We start from the raw sequence: 22,884 nt of genomic DNA, 5'->3' as shown, positions 1-22,884 counted from the left end.
TTTATTCTCTCACCAAAAGCATATTCTTCATTTAATTAGGAAGAGAAAAGCGAACTATCATATCAGGTAGGAACTACCACATGCATAAATATTTACACACCGCCACTTCAGTAACATCATCAGCAATGTAAGCAGATAAAATACTGGAACCCAGACACCCATGATTTGAAGAGAACTGTTGGTATGTGGGGCAACTTATCTGCAGCAGTTACTACAGCAAAAGCTCTGCCTTTGCCAATTTTGTGGAACATCATGGGAAGAAGGGAAACAGAAGTTGGTACTATCCAAATGCAAACATGCCCATGAGTTCCATCTGATGACAGTTAGTTGATGTCAGTTGATATGAGTGGAAAAAAACAAAGCAGTAGACAACAGACTCCTCCTAGAGAGACCAACCTGCATTTGAAACAAGGGCTTGCTGATTTCCTTGATGTTGGCGAAGACATTCATTCCCATCAAGAAATTTGATTCTACTCACACACATCTGGAGCATTTCAGAGAGCCTTCCCTTTCTTATTAGACCTGGACTGGTCTTCTGCAACAGATTCCTGACACCTAATTGGTTTGTGCGTGTGCATGTATAATTTTCTTTTTATAAGAAAAAACCCCTCTGAACTACTGTGCAACCAAACAACAGCACCACTGACAGAAACTGCCATAATGAACCAGGAGAGGTAGCTTCTACTTCCTTGAAAGGTACCTTTTCCAAGAACAATGAGAAAACAAGGAAAACAAATGAAAGGGCATGTTCTCTGTGCTGTTTATGATGGAGACTCTGGATAGGGAAATTACAAAAGAAAGAACAGAAAGTATCACAGCAAAAGACCAAGAAAAAGACTCCAATTATGCAATGAATTCTCAGAGCAACTTAGCTAAATTTGAAAGTAGATTTGCCCAAGCAAGAAGCTGTTACAAAAGATAGAAAATACTAAGAACACTAAACCTGTGTTCTGCAAGGGTCATTTTTTGTTCCCCTTGTCTTTTGAGCTAGTGAACATACTCTTTCATATTTTAGGGAGCTCAAAGCAGCACCAGTACATTTTGAGGTTACTCCAGTGAAGCTGAAAAGTGAACGAAGAAGGAGTATCTGAGTAAAGCTGATTGAAAACCACAATTCAAACAGTAGTTATCAGGCATGTGTACCAGTAACTGTCACAATAATTTCATTTTGTCTATCCAGGGAGCAGCAAGTTTAAATAAAGCCACAGACTTGAGTACTCTGTTGATATGATGCTTACAAGTGGTTGTAAACATCAAGTAAGTCACACAATTGCCTCCCCATAAAGTAGCCATGTTCTGACCAAAACTCAGTTACTGCTTTTCCTATGCCTTTACTGTAACAAAACATGACCTCCTCAGAAAGTGTATTTTTATCACATCTGAGAAGAGACCAAGGATAATTTAGCTCTAGTAAACTGCATGGAAACTGCCACAATTGCTAGAGAGAGGCAGGAACTACCTATCATTAGCACCTACTTAATAGTTACAAAAGCTTCCAAACTATCATCCTTCATTCTCCATAAAGGCCTACTTCTTTTTGGAAGAAATCTCTTTCAACTTCGGCCACCTGGTGTTTCCCAGTTAATAACTGAAAAACTTCTTGTAAACAACCAGTCACATCACTTCCTCAAGCTGCTGGTAAGACATGATGGAGAAACAATCCATCTAAAACAAAAGACAATCAAACTCCGGAGGAATCTCCTTGCGGTACTTAGGTACAATTTCAGAGCACACTACTTCGAAAAATATATGCTAGGTAAAAACACTGCATATAAAAACCTCTGTGACCACTTATCAAGAAAGACTACAAGCAGATGGAGATAAGAGGTTTCAATGAGCATGCCTAAGACAACATGAATTATACAGGTCACAATTAGAGGCCCTTTCACGCCGTGACATTTGGTCTGCGGTTCCAAATTAAACGGCTCTTCTTCCTGATGTCCCCCAAAATGAAATGGTTCTTATTTCAGGAAAACTGAAGCTGGGTCTTTTACTCAGACTTCATTACTTTTGTCATAGTGTATGTAAGCTAAAACAAGTTGAATCATTGCACACAGAAGTAGAACTAATTAACCATTTGAAAACACTGTCAATTAAAAAGTAAAAAATAATGAATTATCTTTCTTGTACAATTAGTCACTAATTTTTCAAATTCAATCACTTGCTACCCATCCTCATCACTATCGCACAAATAAAGTACATTAAAAAAACCCCTCCATGATTTGCTCTCTATAGGATTTTATAGGATACTGGAAATTAGATCATCATGCCAGTTGATTCATTATGACTGTAACAGCACAGAATAAAGACACACAAAGCCAGTGGATCTCAGATTTCTCCATACCTGATATGCTTCCACTGCAAACTTCCCAAAGCTACAAATTTGACAAAATAATATTTGAAATTATTTGAACATGTAGTAGCCCTCATGAACTGCTACCTCAGTCACACTGTTGGCTTGAAGGCCAGACTCCTTGCTCTGTACTTTACTGATCCCTCCCAAACTTCTGACAAAGCAGTCTCCACCTACGGAAGCAGAGACCAAAGGAAAGTAGTGATTCCCAGAAGATGACAGCCAGTAAGAAGAGACTGAGCAGGTGAAAAGAGTCAACAAAGAGAAGATGTAAAAAGCCAGGGCACAAGAAAAGTATTAAGAGACTTGGGGAGGAGGGAGGAAGAGAAGCCCAGAGAGATAAGAAGAAAGGAAGCTGAATATACAACTGTAACGAAGAAGAGCGAGATGCATTTTGAAGATTTTGTGTAGGTCTATCCAATGCTCTAAAGATACTCAGAAGAAAGAAGCAAGTTTACCACATGCTCTGAGAAACACCAATGTGTTGCTACACATCAAAACAGGTATAAAAGGAAATGAACATCTACTCAAGATGAACAGTTAGATCATTACATTATTAAAAATTGGACTGAATAACAACAACAAAAAAAGTTCCAGCCAGACATCTGAAGACACAGCTATTTGCTCTACAGTGGATCTATAATGTGTAAGTATAGGCACAAATAAGGTTTAATAAAGACTAACCTCAAACAGCCAATGGTCTAGCAACTTTCACTTCTAGGATGTTTTTCTTGAGTCCATTCTAGGATGTTTTTCTTGAGTCCATTCTCCAAAGCTACCATTACGCCTAACTATGTCTACTATACTGCTGAAGCTGTAAAGTTGCATTTGAAAAGAAAAACAGGCTAAGATTTAACTAAATATGACGAAATTACTGGCTGGAGAAGCAGGGCATCGGCCCGAAGAGCAATATGGTAACAGTCAGTATCAAAAACACATGCACACAAATGGAAAATCTGAGACTAGTACATAAGCTGATGTAGTGCTTGGAAAGGTCTCACTTTGGTGGCATCCAGAGATCACATATTTCTCATCTATTTCTCCTAGTAAACCGTAGTGCCTAGATAGGTCCCATAACAACTGCCAAATAAAAGAATTAGTGTTCATGTTTAGTGAACAATTATTTTATTACAGCAAGAAAATGAGAATTATTCAACTGATGTGATTTATTTTTGGTAGTTATATTTATTTCAGAAGATATAAGAAAGGCTTAATGGGAAGAAGGAACCTGTATAAACGTGTCCTCATTGTCTCCATAGAATGGCTGAAGACCATTGAAGGTTCAGCTGTGGCTGAGGCCAAGCAAAAGACATCTCAAAACTGCTCTCAACCACAACCATCTTTTAATAAGAAAACCCAAGATCTACCTAAGAGCAACACTCATAAGAAGTGTGTACTTTAAAACTAGTGTGTACTAGTTAAATCTTGTATTAAAATAATTCTCACAAAACTTACATTATAAAGTGGAATATCAAACCAAACAGCTGTTTAAAAGCATATTTTTTGGTCTACAAGCCTTGCATAAGCTTGCTTGAGAAGTCAATGAGCAAAGCTTACAACCTTCACAGAGTTGCAGCAGTGTCATGACTAAATTACTACAAATATACATTGGTTGCATGATGTTTTAACTAGAACTCAACACTGACTCCTTAGGTCAATGGTTTCAGCCACAGGCCTATATCCATGGTATAAGTTATCTGGATTAGTTCCAGCTTCTGAGATCAAAAGATTTTTTTTTTTTCCCCCCAAAGTTTTGTTTCTAACCTTTTACTTAAACTTTGTTTCTAACCCCATTTTGTTTCTAGCCTGATTTTAAACCAACGTCTAGGTCCAATGACACAAGATACACGAGTTTTCTTTCCATTCTTTTAAGAAAAGCAGCAGCTGTTCTGATGACTATGCAACTACTTCACTAGCAAAATACATTTCTTAGAGGAAACAAACAAAAATCCCTGAAAGCACCTTAACAAGCTTCTTTCACTTTTTTCACTTAGCAAAAGGGAAGCTAGGTACAAAGTGCTTGTCCAGGATTCAATCTTTGTGTACTATTCTGTTTGCCAGTGTCTCCCTCACTGAATTACTGTCAAGTTATTAATGTGCAATTTAAATATACAGCTATTGAAAAATACCTCCTCGGTAGGTATATAAGAAAGGAACCATACCACAGGGCTAATATCAAATCACAGCAGTGATAAATGAAGTCCACTACCATCACCTTTTTACTGAATAAATATGAAAAATTTCAGAATCCCTGACTAAAGGCATATTCTTTTACATGTTAGATATTACTGCATCTGCTTACTTCCTCCAAATCTCCTTTGTTATAGTATTAATGTAGTGTAACATAAGACCTGGCAGCCACAGGCCCATATTGTAAAAATATTTCTTTTAACCTTCTACAGAGAAAGCCTGCAACTCAGTTTGTCATTTTTAGCATAATGAATTACATCTGCAGATAAAAAAAGGATTATGCATTTTCCAAGACCATTATGTAAAAGTCTGTGTTTGTTGACACAGAAAACTGATGGCTGCCCTTCTTAATTATAGAATATTTCAGGCTTCATATCTCCAAATTTTCCTCATTATATTGCATCTCTGCTCCTCAATTTGCTGTTGATCATGTGAAGTCCCACTAATCTCAGCAATAATCCAAGTAAACTCAGAAACTGCCTACAGCCAAGCAAGCTGCAGGTCTCTGGAAACAAGCCAAAATACAGCATATTAGAAGAATTTCAAAATGAAGTTTGTTTTAATAAAAAGACATTAATAGCAGTGCTAAATGCTGTACGACCCTCACTCAATGTCAGAGCAGGTAGTTTTTGAGTTGTGAGTCGAACAAGATATGAAACCAACTACACACAATATGCTGTTAGAAATATACAAGGTGTAAAATTACTTGCTTTTCCTATTTTACTGGACTATTCTTTGTAATTATATGTACTAGACAGTAAAAACTACTTGTTGTTTTGTGGCCTTTTTTTTTCTCCCCACCGCTCTCATTTCTGAGATACTTTTAAGCATGTCATTAGAAGGCCAACTATCTGGTTTGGAAGTTGTGATATCACAGGAGAATGAATTTAAGCAACCATCTCTTACTTTTGCTTACATACCTTAAGTGTTGGATCCAATATCAAAGAGTAAGAATGAAAATCAGACATGAGAGTGGACAACAGCAACATACGTTTTCTTACAAGTTGCTGAAGTTTTATGGCAAATAAATTGTTTACCAGCAGAAGCTTCAAAATTATTTTGAATTAACATATGCTTTTGTCCAGTCTGATGAAGAAAATGTATCATAGACAGACTTGCTTTTACATCTGTAACAAAACATACCTGTCCCAGTCAAAAGTCCAGCACTCTTCTTTCGTGCATAAGCGCGTAAGTGGTTGGACAGGCTAACAGCACTTGTAAACGTCGTATTGCAATGCACACACGTTCTAAGCTTCACAGGCATACCTATCATTCAAAAGAAAACTATAATCCAGTTCTCTCTTCAAAAAATGAAATTCTCAAAGCGTTGTAAAAAGTTTTCTGCAATAAAGATGGTTTAAAATATATTCACTGCATTGATGCGATTGTTTAGTATATTAGAAGGATCCAAGTTAACCGTTATTAGTTTTCCACCTAGTGCTTTAAGCCAAACCATGTTATTTGAAAAAGAACAGAAAGGAGGCAACTTGAGCCCAGTAGGCTACTCTGCATTTAGTACTTACTATCAAGTTCCTACAGATCTCCACATTATGAAGCTCTAATTCCAAAATACAATCCTGCAATTTGTACAGCACAATTCTGTTGAGAAATTTCAGAGCTTTCAACATTTCCAATAAAAAGAATTTGAAAAGCCAAGTTGACAAAGTGGTAATTAGAAGTGTTTTACCCGTAAGACTGAAGAGCTCAATACTAAAATTAGGCGGCTGTTGAAGGCTCAGAGAAAAAGGTGGTAAAACACACCACTGAACAGTTGTTAGACCAAACATATTGTTCAGTGCGTTTTCTATTCATTACTTTAGGTGCACAATTGATAATGAAAGTAAATGATTTGAAGTTTTTTGCTAAAATCTTTGTGCTAAATAAATATCAACAAAGCAATATGCTATTTATCACAGGAAAACAATGAAACAATACTGAATTCCTCACTTACAGACAAAGAAACCATCGTAACTTCTCCCCTGCTCAACTTCACCATAATGTTTCTCCCTGCATTTTACCAAAGATATATTGTTTTGGTCAACTAATATTTCAGGCTCTCTACTAATAAATTATTAGAAGAATAAATGAAAAAGCTAAAACTACTCAGCTGGAAAGTCTCTGTTTGCAGGAAAGAAAGAATGCTATTCTCCAGCAGCCCACAGAAGACATGCTGTTTTTTCAGGCAAGTTACAGAAGAAGAATACCTGGTTGGTTAAAGCCTTTTTAAAACTAAAACCAGAATTAGGAATATTTGCCCTTTTTTAGGAAAAACAGAAGATGTTCAACTCGATGTTAAATATTTTCTCATTAACTCAACTGGCACAGTGCGTTAGTTATCAAATTCTGTTACCTCAGCCACAGAAAACTATCGGGCCCCATTCATAACCGTTAGTACTATGCGAGCGTATGTTTATTTTTACTTGGTTGTTCACCACAACCAAACAGGTTCTACCTAGCATTGAGCAGTAAATATTATACAGAAAGCAAAACACAGTGTCAGGTTTGGCAAGCTATTCCTTGAGCATTGTTTTTCAAATCATTAAACCTGTCAAAGATACACTTCTTTATTAAGCAATCTCCTGTCTTAAGGGACAACCACAGACGTACAGAAGACATAAAATACAATTCTTTTCCACTTCTACTATGTCATTTTAGAAAGCTGCCTTTGTTAAGAGATTGATTGCCACACTTTTGTAGTCCCTTAAAAGAACTTCTGAGCACATCAGATTGTTGGGGTTTTTGTTTAAAGGAAGAAAAGAATATAGGTGAAAAAGTACTAGGCACTGCCAGTTTTACTAACCTGGTTAATAACAAGAAAAGAAACAGAACCAAAAAAAGTCAGGGGTATAAAAATAAGATCCTGCTCCTCATCTAAAGAATTCTGCAGCATTGGTGGTGTCCAACCAAGAAACCGGTAAATGCAAGCTCTACATACACATTAAAAAGGATGTTGGAAGAGTTCCCCAAGACTAGAAATAATTCTCATGTGACAAGTAAGTTAAAAACATCACTCTAAGAGCCTGCTCTATTAGTATACAGAGTAGCTAGGAAGCTGATTGTAGAATTGTTTCATTAGCACAATTCTCAGTGGAGGGACAATCTAGGTCCTTACTGGTCAGAGGCCGTGCATTGGAAACCTGCTGGCTACAACTGTATGCCAACAAAGCTTGAACCAGCACAGGTTGTCACTCAGAATAGACAGGCCCTAAGCAAGCATGAGTTTCTCACAGCAGCCACAATTTGCAACAAACAAGAATTAATCTATGTTGTAAGAGTATGTTTGCCTAAAACCATCAGAATTAGTTGACAGTGATTCACCAATTTGCAGTATTATGCATTTATAATGGTATCAACAGTTCTGTTAGTTTGAGCAAATGCTGCCTTGCACAAACCTCAAAGATTTAAATGCAGTATTCCCAAACCAGCTGTTTTAATGCCCAAAAACAGGGTTGCAAGCCCAAACATTTCAGAACTGTTAGTCTACCAAATATGCAGGGACACTTCAACTTGTTTACTGCAGGATGTGTCTTCTTCCTTACTGAGGCTCACTTTGTGTCCGCTTTGAATTTGCATGCCCAGTCATATGCAGAACAGGAACTATGTTCCATGCAAAAACCCTTCAGTGCTGCTGAGGCGTTTTTCCACTTTAGGAAAAACATGTCAGAAAAATTTGCTGTGCTACCTCTCGCAGTCAAGTGTCCTCTGGAAATGAAACAAGAATTAAGAGAACAGAAACCCAAATAAAATACTCTGCACTTGTACATTTTCTATGAATTACACGATTCTTCGGAAATGTTGTCAAGAAACACCTTCTTACCTGACTGCATAGTCAAGTCCATTTTTTGTGGCTGATACATCAATGGACTGTCTTCATTTAATGGAAGAACACATTTCTGAACAAACCTCTTTCTTGCAGTTTGATTATGAATCTTTTGAGGGGAAATATCAGGATTCCTTTCTTCTCCTAATCTCTTGCTTTTCAGGAGTTCTATCAGTGTAAGCGACTGATTTCTTTTTTCATCATGTAGTACTGCTTTTGTTTCATCACATTCATTTAGGAAACTCAGCCCTTCTTCCTCCGATGCAGACACAGATATATCTTCAGTCTTTAGGCCATTATGGTATGCTTCAAGAGGTATAACATTCTGAGATAAAAAGTCATCATTTGATGCAAATTTCTGAGCAACAAATGGTCTGGGAATAATACGGCGACTGTTCAAAGCCTTTAGGATTTTTTCATACTTTTCTTCATTTTGCATCATCTCATTCAGAACACAGATGGGAGACTTGTGTGCATCCCACTTGGTTTTGCCAAGCCTCTTCAGGTGTCCTCGCACATGATTAGACAATCCAATTTTAGTATCGAACCAGCCACCACAGAGCTGACATGTATGCTCAGAGGAAGTTTCAGATTTCTCAATTGCTACAAAGAAAATAATTATAATGTTTTTTGACAATTATATATAGTTAAACATGACAACAGCAAATCACAAGAAGAGAGGCTTTACAACAAGATAAAGCAAGTCTTGTTTAGTGTTCAATAAATCCCTTTGTCCCCCCTTTACTTCATACCCAAATAAAAAAAACAAATCTTACCTTTTCTAACACGTTTAACAGGAGTCCCTGTTCCAGCTCTTTTAAAATGCTGCATTTTGTCACTTGTTGCTATCTGTTCTGGTGAAACAACATGGCGGGCTTCATAGCTTAGTCCAGCTCTGTGAAGATGTCCTCTGACATGATTGGACAAGCCAACACCTGTTTCAAAGGTTGCTGGACAGTACGGGCAGGACTTCTTTTCAAGCGACAAATCAGTCCAGTGGAAAACTGAATTATGCTTTGGCAATGCTGATCCTACATTTTCTAAATTCTGAGGATCATGCAAATCATGCAAGAAGTTACTACCCTCCGCATCTTCGTAATACTCAAAATAAAAGCCATCATTCTGCTCATAACCAAGTGAAGATTTATCACCAGCTTCATTATCTTCCATTTTACCTTTGAATATGGGGAATAGGTTTACATGCTCCTGATTAATATCATTGTAAGATTCATCCTCCACAGACTGTGTAGTGTAATCACATAGTTCAACATTATCCCATGAACTTTCATCCTCCGTTTCATAGCTGTCTTTTTTTTCAGCAGAGTTTAGTTTCTGTAAAACAACAACAGTCATTTTATGCAGAAAATCTGGATAGCAATCCAAATCATCTCCTGTAACAGAGCCTTCCCTCTTGGATTCTTTAACCACTCTTTTTACAGCTACATGCCTATGATCTTTACAGCCTTCTGCCCATTTGCAATCAAGGCTATTTGAATCCATGACAAAACAATTATTACTTGATGAAGAAAATAAATGCAAAGCACTGACAGATTTGGACTCTTCCTTTTTTAAATGCAAAGGGTAAGAGTCACTAGATTTTTTAATCATCCTGTAGTTTTCATATTTGTGTCTATATAAATAATTACTTTTTTTGGCACTAGCTTTCTGCTTTGCTGCTTGATGAAAACATTTACGTTTTTGGTAAATGCTATTTCTAATAAAAAAGTTCTTGTTTGTAGAATTTAGATTGCACACACTTACAGATGACTGTGAAACGCTTTTCCGAGCCTTCTGTATCCTGTAGGGTCTCTTGTGAAGTTTTGCGAAGTTACTGGACTGTGAAGTAGAGCCAAATGATCTTTTTACATCCTGTTTTAAAGCAGAGTTCTTTGGAAAAGTAGAAGAATGTTTCATCAACTGTTTCGTCCTGCTACGAAAATCTAAAGATTCTTCTATTATGCTGCCTTTTCTTTTCTCTAGTCTAAGATGACTACCAAAGGGATCAACGCATGATGCTGAATGCAAATATGCCATGTGTTTTTTTAAAATGCTTCTAGTTGAAGTAGCAAACGGACACAACTTACACATATATGTTGATGACTTTCTTGAGGATCCTAAATAAGGATCTTTCAAGGATGCCTTTTTCTGAGTTTTTCTCTGGGACAAGTCGCTACCAATAATTGAACATTTGACTACTGCTCCATGAGCAATCCCTCGATGGCATTCCAGTTCATTTTCTGTCACAGCCATGAAATTGCATTCCTCACAACAGTAGTATCTTTTATCTTTTTCATGGGTCTTTGCATGCTGCACAAATGTTTTGGGACAATTGGTACCAAATACACACTGTGGGCATTGTAACCGTGCGCTCCTACCCTCATCCTGAAGTTCTTTCAGCTCACGGATTTCTTCCATCAGTTTCTGCCTTCTTTCCTGGTGAATTATCATATGTTTAAGAAGTGAATTACGATCCCGAAATGTCCTTCCACATTCCCTACATGCATAGGGCCTGGGGACATTGAGATGCCGAAAATGACTGTTCCCATCTAAATGGTACATCATATGCCTATGCAGATGTTTCTTCTCTCTAAAATTCACATTGCACTTTGTACAGGGATAAAATGATGGTTCATCAGTACTGAAAGTAGATGGCGGTTCAGAATCATTCTCTTCACATTTGTTTTTCAAAGTATTGGATAGAAAAGTGCTAGTGTGAACAGGAGAAGTATCTTCTGCACAGTTACTAGTGGGACTATAAATGAGCTGCTGGATAGCATCAACAGTTTCCAGCTCTTCATCTGTGGATTCAGGCTTTACTTTACTCAACGAATATTTCTGTGGTTCTACTATTTGCAGCTCCTCATTCTGCTCTAAAAATTCAACATTTAATAGTTTTGATTTACTAGGAATACAACTGGTATCATCAAAACAGTCTTCAGTATAGCGTGTTATTTTACTAACATCCATTTTCCTTTTTCGCTTCTTTTCTAGCCCTACCTTACAGTGAATGGGAGACTTCTCTACTGTTTCTTCATTTGTCATGAGAAACTGTATAAACTCTTTTTGCGGATCCCAGCTGGGATCACATCCCGATCTGAAGCCACCTGTACCTGAGGAAATGCCTGTTAATGTATCGACACAATCATCTTTTAATAGTAAATTCTTATCATCCTCACAAACTTCTACTTGGCCTACTAAAGTGCTATCTACACTATTTCCTACTGTTTTCTGTGAATCACAACCAATTGAAGCAGAGGTAGGTAGATTTTTAATGGAATGAGTCAGGTTCTTAGCATGTGCTACATCAGGTAACAAAAATAAAACTTGGTGCTGATTTGATTTCTGTGTTGCACTCTTTGCAGGCAGCTGAAGATCATGAACCACTGTCAAAGTTGAGCAGGAATCTGCAAGATGACCTCCAGGCTGTCCAGTGGTTAACGAAACACTGCCTTTATTCATAATGGAAGTCTTTGTTGAGGTGGAGTGTGAAACTGGTCCATTAACAGCAGTTCCTCTAGACAACATGAAGTTTTCACTAGAAACAGTAGGAGCACCAGTGTGTATAAACAGAGAAGCCTGGCCTCCACTTAAGGCTTTTTCAGATCTGTCCCTTGATAGCTCCTCAGTCAGAGTCAATGTGCTGTTCTTCTGAAATGACGTGTCACTCTCTTCTGGTTTAGGAATGCCACCTTCTTCCTCAGACACAAAATTATCATCACATAGGATTTCTTCTTCTTCTTTAGCACCAGTGACTTCAGTATTTATCTCTAAATCATCCATATTGCTGGTCTGTCCATTAAGTACATTTATACTAAAAAACAAACAAGAAAAAAATCAGGCAATTGCAGAAATAAAGAATGGCAATTTTAATTTACAGCTTTTCTTCAGGATCACTCTTCACACTGTAATCTAAAAAGATGTTTTGAACTTGTCAAAAATTTATTTTTCATTTAGGATATTCAGGACATTTATAGTGAATCAATGAAGCAACAAAAAAATACACTTTTTTGCTATGTAATATTAATAACCATACAGCAAACTAGTCACTGCCGAGTATCCCAGTTTGAAGAAGCCTGAGACCTACACACGATGGGGAAAATCAGATTGTCAAAACAAACGCAAAAACGTTCTACATGTACATAAATACAGATTATCTTCAGTTGTTCTCTGGAAGTAAAAGTAAGGAGCAAAGGCTACCCGGACATCTACTAGCAATTCTGCTTTTTTTTTAAAACATACTTTCTTTAGGAAACTAAAACAATCTTTATGTTTCTCAAGGCAGCACTTTTTTCAAAGTACTTCCATACAATTGACCTGATGCTACACAAAAGCCTACAGAAGGAAAAAACACAATGAAGCTGACTTTGAACATCTGATTAGTGACAGAGACACAGCAAAGGATCAAACTCACTGAGGAAACTAGATGTCTTCCTATTCCCTTCTGACAAAAGGACTCTCCTTGCTTTAAAACAAATAAATCCCATTCTACTTGTAAGGCTATTTTAAATGATAAACCAATTAAACAACATCTTATCAAAGGTGGGGGAAAAAAATACTGTAAGAACGAAACATTTCATTAGGATTTACCTACCAGATGAAGTCACCGTGTTGAATCCAGAGGATGCCAACAGGATCTACTAGTACAGAGAACTACTGCATATTAATTCCCTGTGGGTGGCCTTGTCTTTCTACAAGTGACTTTTATTCGTACATCAAATCATCTACTCAATGCTTAGTGAGCACAAAGGAGTTGCCTACACATGAAAATCATTGTGTGACCAACAGAAATGTAAACTTTAGTCTACATTCACTTCTTAAAAGGGTCCTCAGAACACAGTGAGCATAAGGCATTAAAACATTCATCTAGGAGCCAGAACATCTGTATTTTACAGAAACCATATATTTTACCCTTAGAGAATACTACTCACTTTGATCTTTTGGGAGATTTGATTCCTGCCATCACAGAATTTTATTCAAAATGTTAATTAGTAACTGTTACTAATTAACATTTTGAATAAAACTCAGTTAAAAGGAGTTTTTACCTAGACTCTTTGAATTAAGTTGTTATAACTTACAACTAATATCCATGGCTCCCTGCAATGGTCCTTTGTCAAAATCCAGGAAGACCACTTTGGACATCCTTTTTTCCTAAGGAGAGAAAACAACCTGGTTAAACAACACCAGTTTCATCTTCATACATCACATTTTAAAATATATCCAGTATTTTCAATTCAACAGAATGACAGCTGTTGAATTGAAAATACTGACACAATTCAAAACTAACTAGCTTCATGGAAATTCTCTGTTATTGCACTTGTTTTGTTACAAATCAGCAAAAGGACAAAACAATTATTAAACCTCTTCTGAGTTTGTAAAAACCCAACTTTCTTTTGCAGATAAAAGTAATTGTATTTGGAGTAGAAATACAATGAAAAATTAAGTCATTAAAAAAATATTTCCTTTGCTACTCCATCACTGAACTAGCCAATTCAAAAAAATACAGCAATGCTCACATCAGAGGCATAATAAATGCTTGAAGTGTGTGAAATATTTTATTGTATTATTTATCTATAACATACCTTTACACAAATGTTCTACTAGACACCCCAGTTTCTCATCTTGCCATTTCTTAGATTTTTGCTTTTCTTTGCTGTTTTGAGATGGGTCATTTTTCACTATAATAACGACTTCCAATAAGATCACATTCAAAGCTATCACCCTAAAATGGTGATAATGCACCACCCAGCAGGAGTCTTTACATCACGTACACAAGTTAGAAACGGGCAGTGCAAACATGCGCTAAGAATCAGTAGTGCAAAAGTCAATTAAACTAAGTGAAACCTCTAATGATGCACAATAGCTCCAGCAATTTTACAACTGAATAATGTAGGCTTCATATAGTATCAGGCAGCAGGGTATAAAACTGTTCACAAAACATTTATAAGAAAGTGAGTAAGACAATTTTGCCTGGAAGATGTGCGTTTTCCTTGGTTTATTGCTGCACAAGCAGACAAAAGCGTGCTCAGTCAATCTGAGAGCCTGTATTAGCTTTTCTCAACAGGAAGCAACATCGCTAACGAAGTGGTAAATTCAGTGTTAATGAGTGGCTTCACTGTTACCACCTCTGAGGTAAAGCCTTCCATGTTCCAAGTTCCACCCATCTGTTCTGGTGTGAGGGGTTCAGAGAAAGAACAGACGCTTCCCATTTAAAGCAACTTCACTGCTACCCCCTGAACAGCGGGGAGGCAGACTGAGAATATTGTGCTGCTTGGAGACTGCAATCCTCATTATCAGAATGGCTCCTCAAAACTTCTCACAGGTTTGCAAGATGAAGACAATGTATGTTGCTCTACATACAAAACCCTACTGATAATAAATATTAGTGTTAAAGCTGAAGTTAAGAAGGTGGCTAGGACACCCTGTGGTCACCATTAAACTGATATTCTCTTCAGAGTTATTAGAGATATCTAAAGCATCACCTCACACAATCTTGTAATAGACTCCTTTCCATACTGTGTATTTATGGAGATTGTGAACTATTCCACATGGGTATGATTAGAAGTCTTCTATGGTAATACAGGTAATCCCTACAGATTTCCATCTTTGAATCGAGCCTGAAATGCTTACTGTATCAATAACATCACTGCTACATTTTAATAATTTTCTGCTAATTGTAATTTTTATTCTTATCATCATATATTATTATTATTTTTTCCAGCTCTCAAGGTGGTATAATTCACTGGGTTTTGTGCAGGACAACAACAATAAAGTTAACAGTTTTAACAGTGTGGTATTAGAAAAAACAGAAAACATACTTTTAAATTACAATAATTTAGTCTTGTGATAACACTAAACCAAGATGCAATACTTCAGTTACATTATCTATTCCACATGTCACAATTTATGCAGTAACAACAATAGGTAGAACCAAAGACACAATGCCATGTCTTTTGAGGAAATGTTACCATCTAACTTGTTTCCTGGGAAAAAAAGAAAAACCAATCATTGTAACTAAGATGTAACCAAGGCTATGCAATATTCTTCGTATGCTTCCATCAGAGTTTTAAAATTGTCTTTTCTATATCATATCAGGAATACAAAATTATCAAAATATATAGCATTTAATACTTGGTGTACTTGAAAAATGAAAATTTGAGATCAAACTTTAAAATTGTTGAAAGTACTGCTTATCATATCCACTACCAGGACTATACTATCTCAACTATATAGTTGAGGTAATTTTTATTTAAGCACCCAGTGCAATATACTTAAGAGATATATACATGTAAAAATGCTGATGGAAAATGGCTGAAAAAGCCTACACAAGAATACACAATCCCAACTCATACCTTTGAAACACACTTTATCTAAAGGCTAGGTCAAATTCAATCCAATTATTTCAGTTAAGCCTAGAACGACTGCAGTGCACTTAACAGCGTTACTCCTGGTTTACATACTATGCTATTTACTATACAGAAATTATTTCATATTCAAAAATAGACAGAAACCAATTCTTTATCCAGATAAGCCACGCTCCACTCCCTATTAATTGATTTAAAAATTACTTATTTTTAAATACTGTTTTTATTAATAAAGTATCAGTTTAAAAAATCATAATATGTTCTGCAGATATGACTGCCTGTGGCCAGACAGTCTAAACATTAAAGAAGTGTAAGGTCAGATCTATCTTCAAGCTGACTGATCATAATTTAAATGCCTTAAGCTAATCTTATTGTCTTAAAAATCTTGAACATCAGTATTTTTGCAAACTATCAGCACTTGCTATAACACCCCGCTACACTACATCTTGAGGTTACTACAGAAGAAATAAGGTGATAATTGCATATTAACATAATTATTTGGTAATCCCCCCAAGCAAGCTTCCTAGGTCACTCAGTAATTCAGATTAGATGCAACCCTCCTGTCATCAGATCTATGCTGTCCACTTTCTGTTCATTAATAATTCTTTTTGATAGGAATGTACTTAAATCCGTTGTTCTATGTACATTATTAATTGTATTTATTACCAGTAGGTTTATGACCTTTCCAAGTTTTTATTTCATAATGACAACCTTTACTATGCAGCAGGGTCACACACCAAATTAAGAGCACTGCCTTCATGCAAGGCTAGCTCAGTAAAGTTTCCACCTTAGTGCCAAGTATACCATGCTGTTGCCTACTAGCAGGTGTAGGCAAGAGATTTGTCTCTGTTGAAAGCCTCATGTTATTTTATAGGGATTTACAATAAATTTGAAAGCACACTGGAGCTGAAAAACCAAGATGGAAGAATTTGGAAGTGCCTTTATGGGGTCTGATATCAAGTTTCTCATTAAATTCATAAATATAAGCCAATGAGCTAAAAGCCCAGAGCAACTATTAAGTAACACAAAAACTCAGAAGCCATCTCCTAAATGGATTGAATTTAATCAGCCTGGCTAAAGAAACTGAAGAAATACAGTGTCTTTCAGCAGTGCTCTAACAAAGGCAAAAACATACCTGTTCTGTGCTAAATAACTCCTCATAAGTCAAGTTCTTTAAGCAGGTATGTGAATAACCAGGACACTCAAGGGATTATTCAAATATTCAAGAGATAGGAAAGGTGCTTCAGGTTTTCCCTGTTACCATTTAGATTTTTCTTCAAGACTTCATTACGTAAATAGAGAAAACTAACAAAACCTATTGTTTTTCCACAAGCATTCCTGTAATAAAGCTTTCTCAAGTAGCAGATTATATTAAAGATGATGGAACCAAAGTAACAGATTTTTAGGCAACAAACAGCAGAACAGAAAGAGTTTAAGTACATCATGGCACAGGGCTAAAAAGGCATCTCCTTCCATTTTGCCCCATCACAGTCTATGCTTTAAAACCTTAATCATGGCAAACATCAAGCACAGAACTTCTGCCTAAAGAGAAAGTTTTAAGAACTTCTGGAAAATGAAGGTTTGTACAGAGTAGTAGAGGAACTAGTATCAAATCAACACAAACCAGCCACATCTTGAGGAAAAAAAAAAAAAATTTAGAGGACAGCTGCAAAATATTTTTGCCTCTTCCATATAGTAATGAGTTTATAGCAGAGTTTCTGCCTTGGGAACTTGGGATGTTATCTAGCAATATTAATACCCAAAATCAATAAAATCATGATACTCTGATCATTAGAAGAAGACCTATTTCTTGTTTTCCAGTTTATTTCCTTGTTAAAAAGCTACCCTGATTCACCCTTCAGACGGAAATAAAACCACAAAGCCTGACAAGTAGGGCACGAGTCAGTGACTCGCCTTCCTCCAGCTTCTATTTGTGTTTGCAAATTAAGTTGCTGAAAATACATCTCCTTCTGCACAGGAGAAACACTATTTGTAGACTGCCTTACTTAGCTTTGAAATCTACAAATTCACCTGAACACTTCTGCATTTCTTCAAGCTTCTGTAGTCAAGAGACGGCTTGTTTAATATGCATAATACCACAAGTGTTGTGCATATTAAACACCCCACCACACCTACCTTACAAACGGTCCACAGTTATTAATCTAACTACAACATGAAGAGCTCCACTCAAAACTAGTTATCTTCAATACAATTCAAATCCACAGCTGTTCACATAAAAATAGGAACACTGGAAAACTCTCATAGCTAATTAGACTGCCATATTAGAATTTTTTAAAGCAGTATGAAATATTAGCAATACAACATTTGTATTATACCCGAATAAATACAAAGCTACTGCTATCCACAGTATAACCTTTTTTTATACTGTTGAAAAGTTCACCAAGTTGTCAAATATCTGCAGAAAAAGTTGATCAAAGAGAAACTCTCAGTTATAGAGCAGCCATGACAAAAGCAGCTCGTCTTTTCAGTAAGATTATAATTGGGAAGATCAAACCTGAAGCACACTTTTTCAGGAAGTTACTTTCCTTAAACTTAGTTCCTAATGCAACAATGTCTTCAAAAGCTGTCTGTCAGGAACAGTAAGGAAATCAAAAAATTCCTTAAAAATGTCAAAATTTCAGAAACTTGGTTTCTGGTCTAAAACACCTAAGAATGATACGTTAACATCTCATGTGAAAGGAAACTGAACACAACTTAAGAACAACCATCTTACAATTAGAAATCACAAAAGAGAATTCCATTACTGCCACCAACCATTCTTAATCTTGCTCCTCTAGTATTGATTTGCTTGAGGAAATAAACCAGTTTACCACAATGGGGGGCATCACACTAAAATTCGATACCGAAATCAATAATAATAAATGACAATACAATTTCAGTGTCACAAGAATCATAGGTGTACCTATAAAAAATACTCTTCTAGTTTGAAGTGCTCATGCAGCAGCTTAAGATAGTTTCACTGGCAGATGCTTTTCAAAATGAACTAGGTATTTCTAAAAGATGACCACCCAGAACAAAAAACCAAGATGTTGAATCTGGTAACTTAAGAACAGTCACACATTGTCTGGCAACTCCACAGGCTTCATAACTCCTGCCCAGAATTCCACAGCCCTGTTCACAGAGGACAGCCAGCTACTTAAGTCTTCATATTACTGCAGCTCTCTAGTTTGGATTTTTAGTAGTGCAATCTAGTTTGAATTGCACTGCCATTAGCTCTAATAAAGATGAGAACTACAATCAAATATTGAATTGTCCTAAATGCAGACACACATGGTAATGACTAGCAGTATTCCAATAAAGACACAGAAGCATTAAAAATAGAGAATGAATGCTCTGTGAAAATACACACTATTTCTCTTCTAAACCATTCCCTTACTTTTACATGCACAAATTTTCTTCCTTGATGCCATCTCACATGCCCACATGCTTTCTCTCCAAAGAAACTAAATGTTTGAGAAAATACAATTCAACTCTTTCTGCACCATTACCTGTGTTTTTCAGTAAAATGTATTCCTAATCCTCAAGTGTGGCACAAAAAATTGCTTTTATCTAGACACAACACAATAAAAAATTTTTATTAACCAGCAGCATTATTAAAACCAGAAAACTTTTCTTCATTACAGTCTACAAATAAAAGTCCTGCTCGTATCCTTGCTGTGAGACACTTTATCCCACTGCCAAAAAATTAATGGTCGTGATCAGTGGTACAGAGTGCGCATGGCCAGGAACTAAAGCTCTACCCTGGGGCCAGTACCAGGTCCCACACTGTTCAACATCTTCATTAATGACATGGATGATGGGGCAGAAGGTACCCTTAGCAAGGCTGCTGATCACACAAGACTGACACACTAGCAGGTTGTGATGCCATTGAAAGGGACCTCAACAGAATGGACAGAGGGACAGGACAAGATCACTACAGGTTCATCCCAAAGTCAACTATTCTGTGATTCTGTTTTAGTACACTTTGCCACACAGTATCCCAACTCTTGCTTACTTCAGTCCTCTTTAGAGTGCTCCATGTGCTCAGACTATCCACAAATTTCAATTTCAAAATATCATCAATACAGGCACTAAAGTATTTTAATTTAAAAAGGTTTACGACTACCAACTTTGAATTTATCATTCTGAAAGAAGAAGAAAATGACACGAAAATTATTATGGTAAAAGCGTATTCTCTCTATCCCAAGTTAGACAGAATAAATTGACAGCAAAACTATAATTTGATGCTCCTCTCCCTTCTACCTCTCTTCCAGTGATCCTGTTTTCCAGAGTTGTATCACTACATAAAATAATACTATCACTAAGTGGAGTAGTATTTTCACACTCAAATTTATAAACCTGCATTTCCCAACTCCCACCTCATTTTCCAGTTGTATTTCTACAATTTTCGATTTTACAGAGGATGAATCCCTCTTCTTCAACACAATATACTTAAATACCTTCTTGATGTGTCACACCTCAAAGAAGCTTCTCAGTGTTGGCTCTTCAGGCAATACAGTAGAAGTATTTCCTCCTTACAGAACCCACTGCCACTGGCAATGTTCACCTCCAGTCACAGTGAGACATTTCACAAGGAGACCATGTTTAGGAAAGTATCTCCACTCTTCCAGACTTTAAGCTCACCACTACAGTCCTTACATGGGGCATAATACTAAAATTAAAGGACCTGCTGACCATTGCAGATGATTTTGGCTTGCAGAGAAGAGGAAGTATTTTCAACATGGCATCATATACTGTCAAATTACTGTGCTATTCATTGGAATTATGCCTTTCTTCACAGCAAAGCTAGTTTAAATAACTGCTGCCTTCTTCCACTCCCCCAAGTTCCTTCTTTCACACTTTATCAACAATTTCGTTATCCAGTTTAAAAGGCTGGTACCCAAACACTGCTGAATCGGCACAGACGAGAGGCGACAACTATGACTAAGGGCACAAACTTTTACTAGCTTTGTTGACAGAAAAATCCACTGGGGAATCTCTCTAAAATCTATATGAACAAATCAAGAAGTAAAAACATAGAGAACATTTCATAAGGCAAAAAAGAAGCTTTGACAGTCCTCCATTTAACTGCAGAATGCAGCACTATAAAGAATACTACCATGAAGCAAATTTTATGTTCTAAAATTACTTGAACTAAACTACTCAAAGCAAAATGCTAGAAGTAAATGCTAAAATAATTCAACTGGGGAACATTAAATACATCTTCTGAGAATACTACTAACACAAGCAATACTCTTAAATTACATATTAGACATGACAGCTAGATTTTCCACAGAGACATACAAATATAATTCCTTCCAGTAAGTTAAATAGAAAGTATTTTCATTTCTAAAACACATAACTAACTTTTAGAAACATAAAAACTAATTACTCCCTCTTAACCTATAGTTTTAATAGGATCAGCCACCTTATCTGCTCAGAGACAAATCCTTTTGAAGCCAGGTACTGCCACCAAGTGGTAGTGAAAATCGGTATGTAAATCCAATTATTCCCACGTGCAGAGCATACAGAGCTGAAAAACGTTCCTGAAGCTGCCAAATACGAGCAATGCTCTGCTAACATGAGACATTTAAAAATTAATCAAAGCAAACTCCAGCTATCCAAATCTAAAACAGATCTTCAATGTAAATCAAAGTTTTTTCCAACAATTCAGTCCCTTTGTTCAGATACCGCCTGTAAGCAGTTGGGTAAAGAACCCTTTTTTACAATACAAATCCAATATATATCAATAAAACAATTAGTAATTAGGTGGTTTACGTAATGTTATGCAAATCCCCAATGATTACAACTGTATCACCAGAGACGTCTTATTTTCACCATAATCTCAAACTTCAGGAAAAAGTGAATTCAGTAACTGACATAAGAGACCTCTTAAGGTATAAATATCCAGTTTGTTATCTGGATGTGCTACCCACTCAATCTACTTTCATTAGTATGTACTGATGACAATCAGACTGGAAGGAATTTTTAGAAATCAGGTATACTTGACTATTTTTACAGGAATATTTCACAAGTTAATTAAAACATTATTAGTTAACTGCATGAACTAGTTGTGAAGTGTCAATCCAACAAATCACAGATGAAAACTTGAATGACAACACCACGATGCTGCATAATGGATTCGCAGTGCGACTTTCTTAAAGATGATATTAAGAACAGTTTAACCCAATTAACACTACACAACTTAGAACAATTCTGACCTTATTTCCTGTTATATTGAACAGAAGTTGTCATTCTTTTTATCCAGCACGACCTGAAACACATCTAGCAGTTCCTCATGATTTTTGCTTTTTTGGTTGATAACCACTTGCTGTACAAATGTTAATGTTATCACAACTTTTAAGACTCTATCTCCTCTCCTGCTAATGTAGAGAGATTTTTTAACTTCTAAAGCATGGCACCTTTCCCAATTACAAAACCACTAGCTGAAACAAACACTGTGCTTTTACTAATTTAATTTAGAACCTTAGAGTAATGAACTACATTAGTGATATTCACTCATCCTTATCAGGAAACTAGCTCTCATCCTCTATGTTCTTTCAGTGATCAAGGATTAAAAAGCTAGTATTCTAGCTAGGATTCTAAGTAGCAGTACCAGATAAGGCAAAAAAATCCATCTGGTACCTTTTCAGATTAAGACCAAAAAATTCTGCTGACTTGGAGAAAGTTATTGTTCTTGCTGATGAAAAGACAAAATCACAGCTTTTAAAAGACCCAAACCTATATAATACTGTACGTGACCAGAAAAAGGTAAGTGAGAAGAAAAGCTCAGGTCAGGCCACCAACAATTGGGTTGTTTTTTTTTTTTTTTTAATTTAAACAAATAAAGTCATCACCAGAAGTGATTTAACGGCAGAAAATTCAACTCCATGTTACCAGGATAACAAGAACAAGATAAAAATTATATGAGATCCTGTCGGAGACAAAGAAACAAAAATCCCACATACTAAAATTTATCCTGTGCAGAATTCTGTATATAACATACATATCCTTCTTCAGTATTCAGGGTACTACTATTCACTAACTACAGCCTTCTACTTTTAGGCAAAGCAATATTAAATACATTCAAGGCAGTTTCTGGAAGCAAGTTTAGTTTTTCCTGGAATCTAAAACGCTTAAAATATGACCTCACTTCACTG

At 36.3% G+C, this 22,884-nt stretch overlaps 1 protein-coding gene across 3 annotated transcripts in view; it reads right to left on the bottom strand.

Moving 5' to 3' along the window:
• The window catches only part of ZNF644 (zinc finger protein 644), a 43,386-nt gene that overhangs the window by 4,072 nt on the left and 16,430 nt on the right, over positions 1 to 22,884 (bottom strand). The window contains exons 3-7 of one of the 3 annotated variants that reach the window (XM_017729935.1): positions 13,439 to 13,511; positions 10,125 to 12,174; positions 9,140 to 9,695; positions 8,361 to 8,966; positions 5,687 to 5,809 (exon numbers count right to left, since the gene is read on the bottom strand). In XM_017729935.1, the coding sequence (XP_017585424.1) occupies positions 5,687 to 5,809; positions 8,361 to 8,966; positions 9,140 to 9,695; positions 10,125 to 12,143 (3,304 nt within the window). In that variant the 5' untranslated portion in view covers positions 12,144 to 12,174; positions 13,439 to 13,511. Of the gene's footprint in view, positions 1 to 5,686; positions 5,810 to 8,360; positions 8,967 to 9,139; positions 12,175 to 13,438; positions 13,512 to 22,884 lie in introns of all 3 variants that reach the window. The other 2 variants (XM_017729936.1, XM_017729934.1) reach the window with 2 other exon arrangements.

The sequence above is a fragment of the Corvus brachyrhynchos genome, unplaced genomic scaffold (genome assembly GCF_000691975.1).
Source record: "Corvus brachyrhynchos isolate BGI_N302 unplaced genomic scaffold, ASM69197v1 scaffold101, whole genome shotgun sequence".
In the NCBI taxonomy this organism is placed as follows: Eukaryota; Metazoa; Chordata; class Aves; order Passeriformes; family Corvidae; genus Corvus; species Corvus brachyrhynchos.
This window is presented reverse-complemented; position numbering and strand designations above follow the sequence as displayed.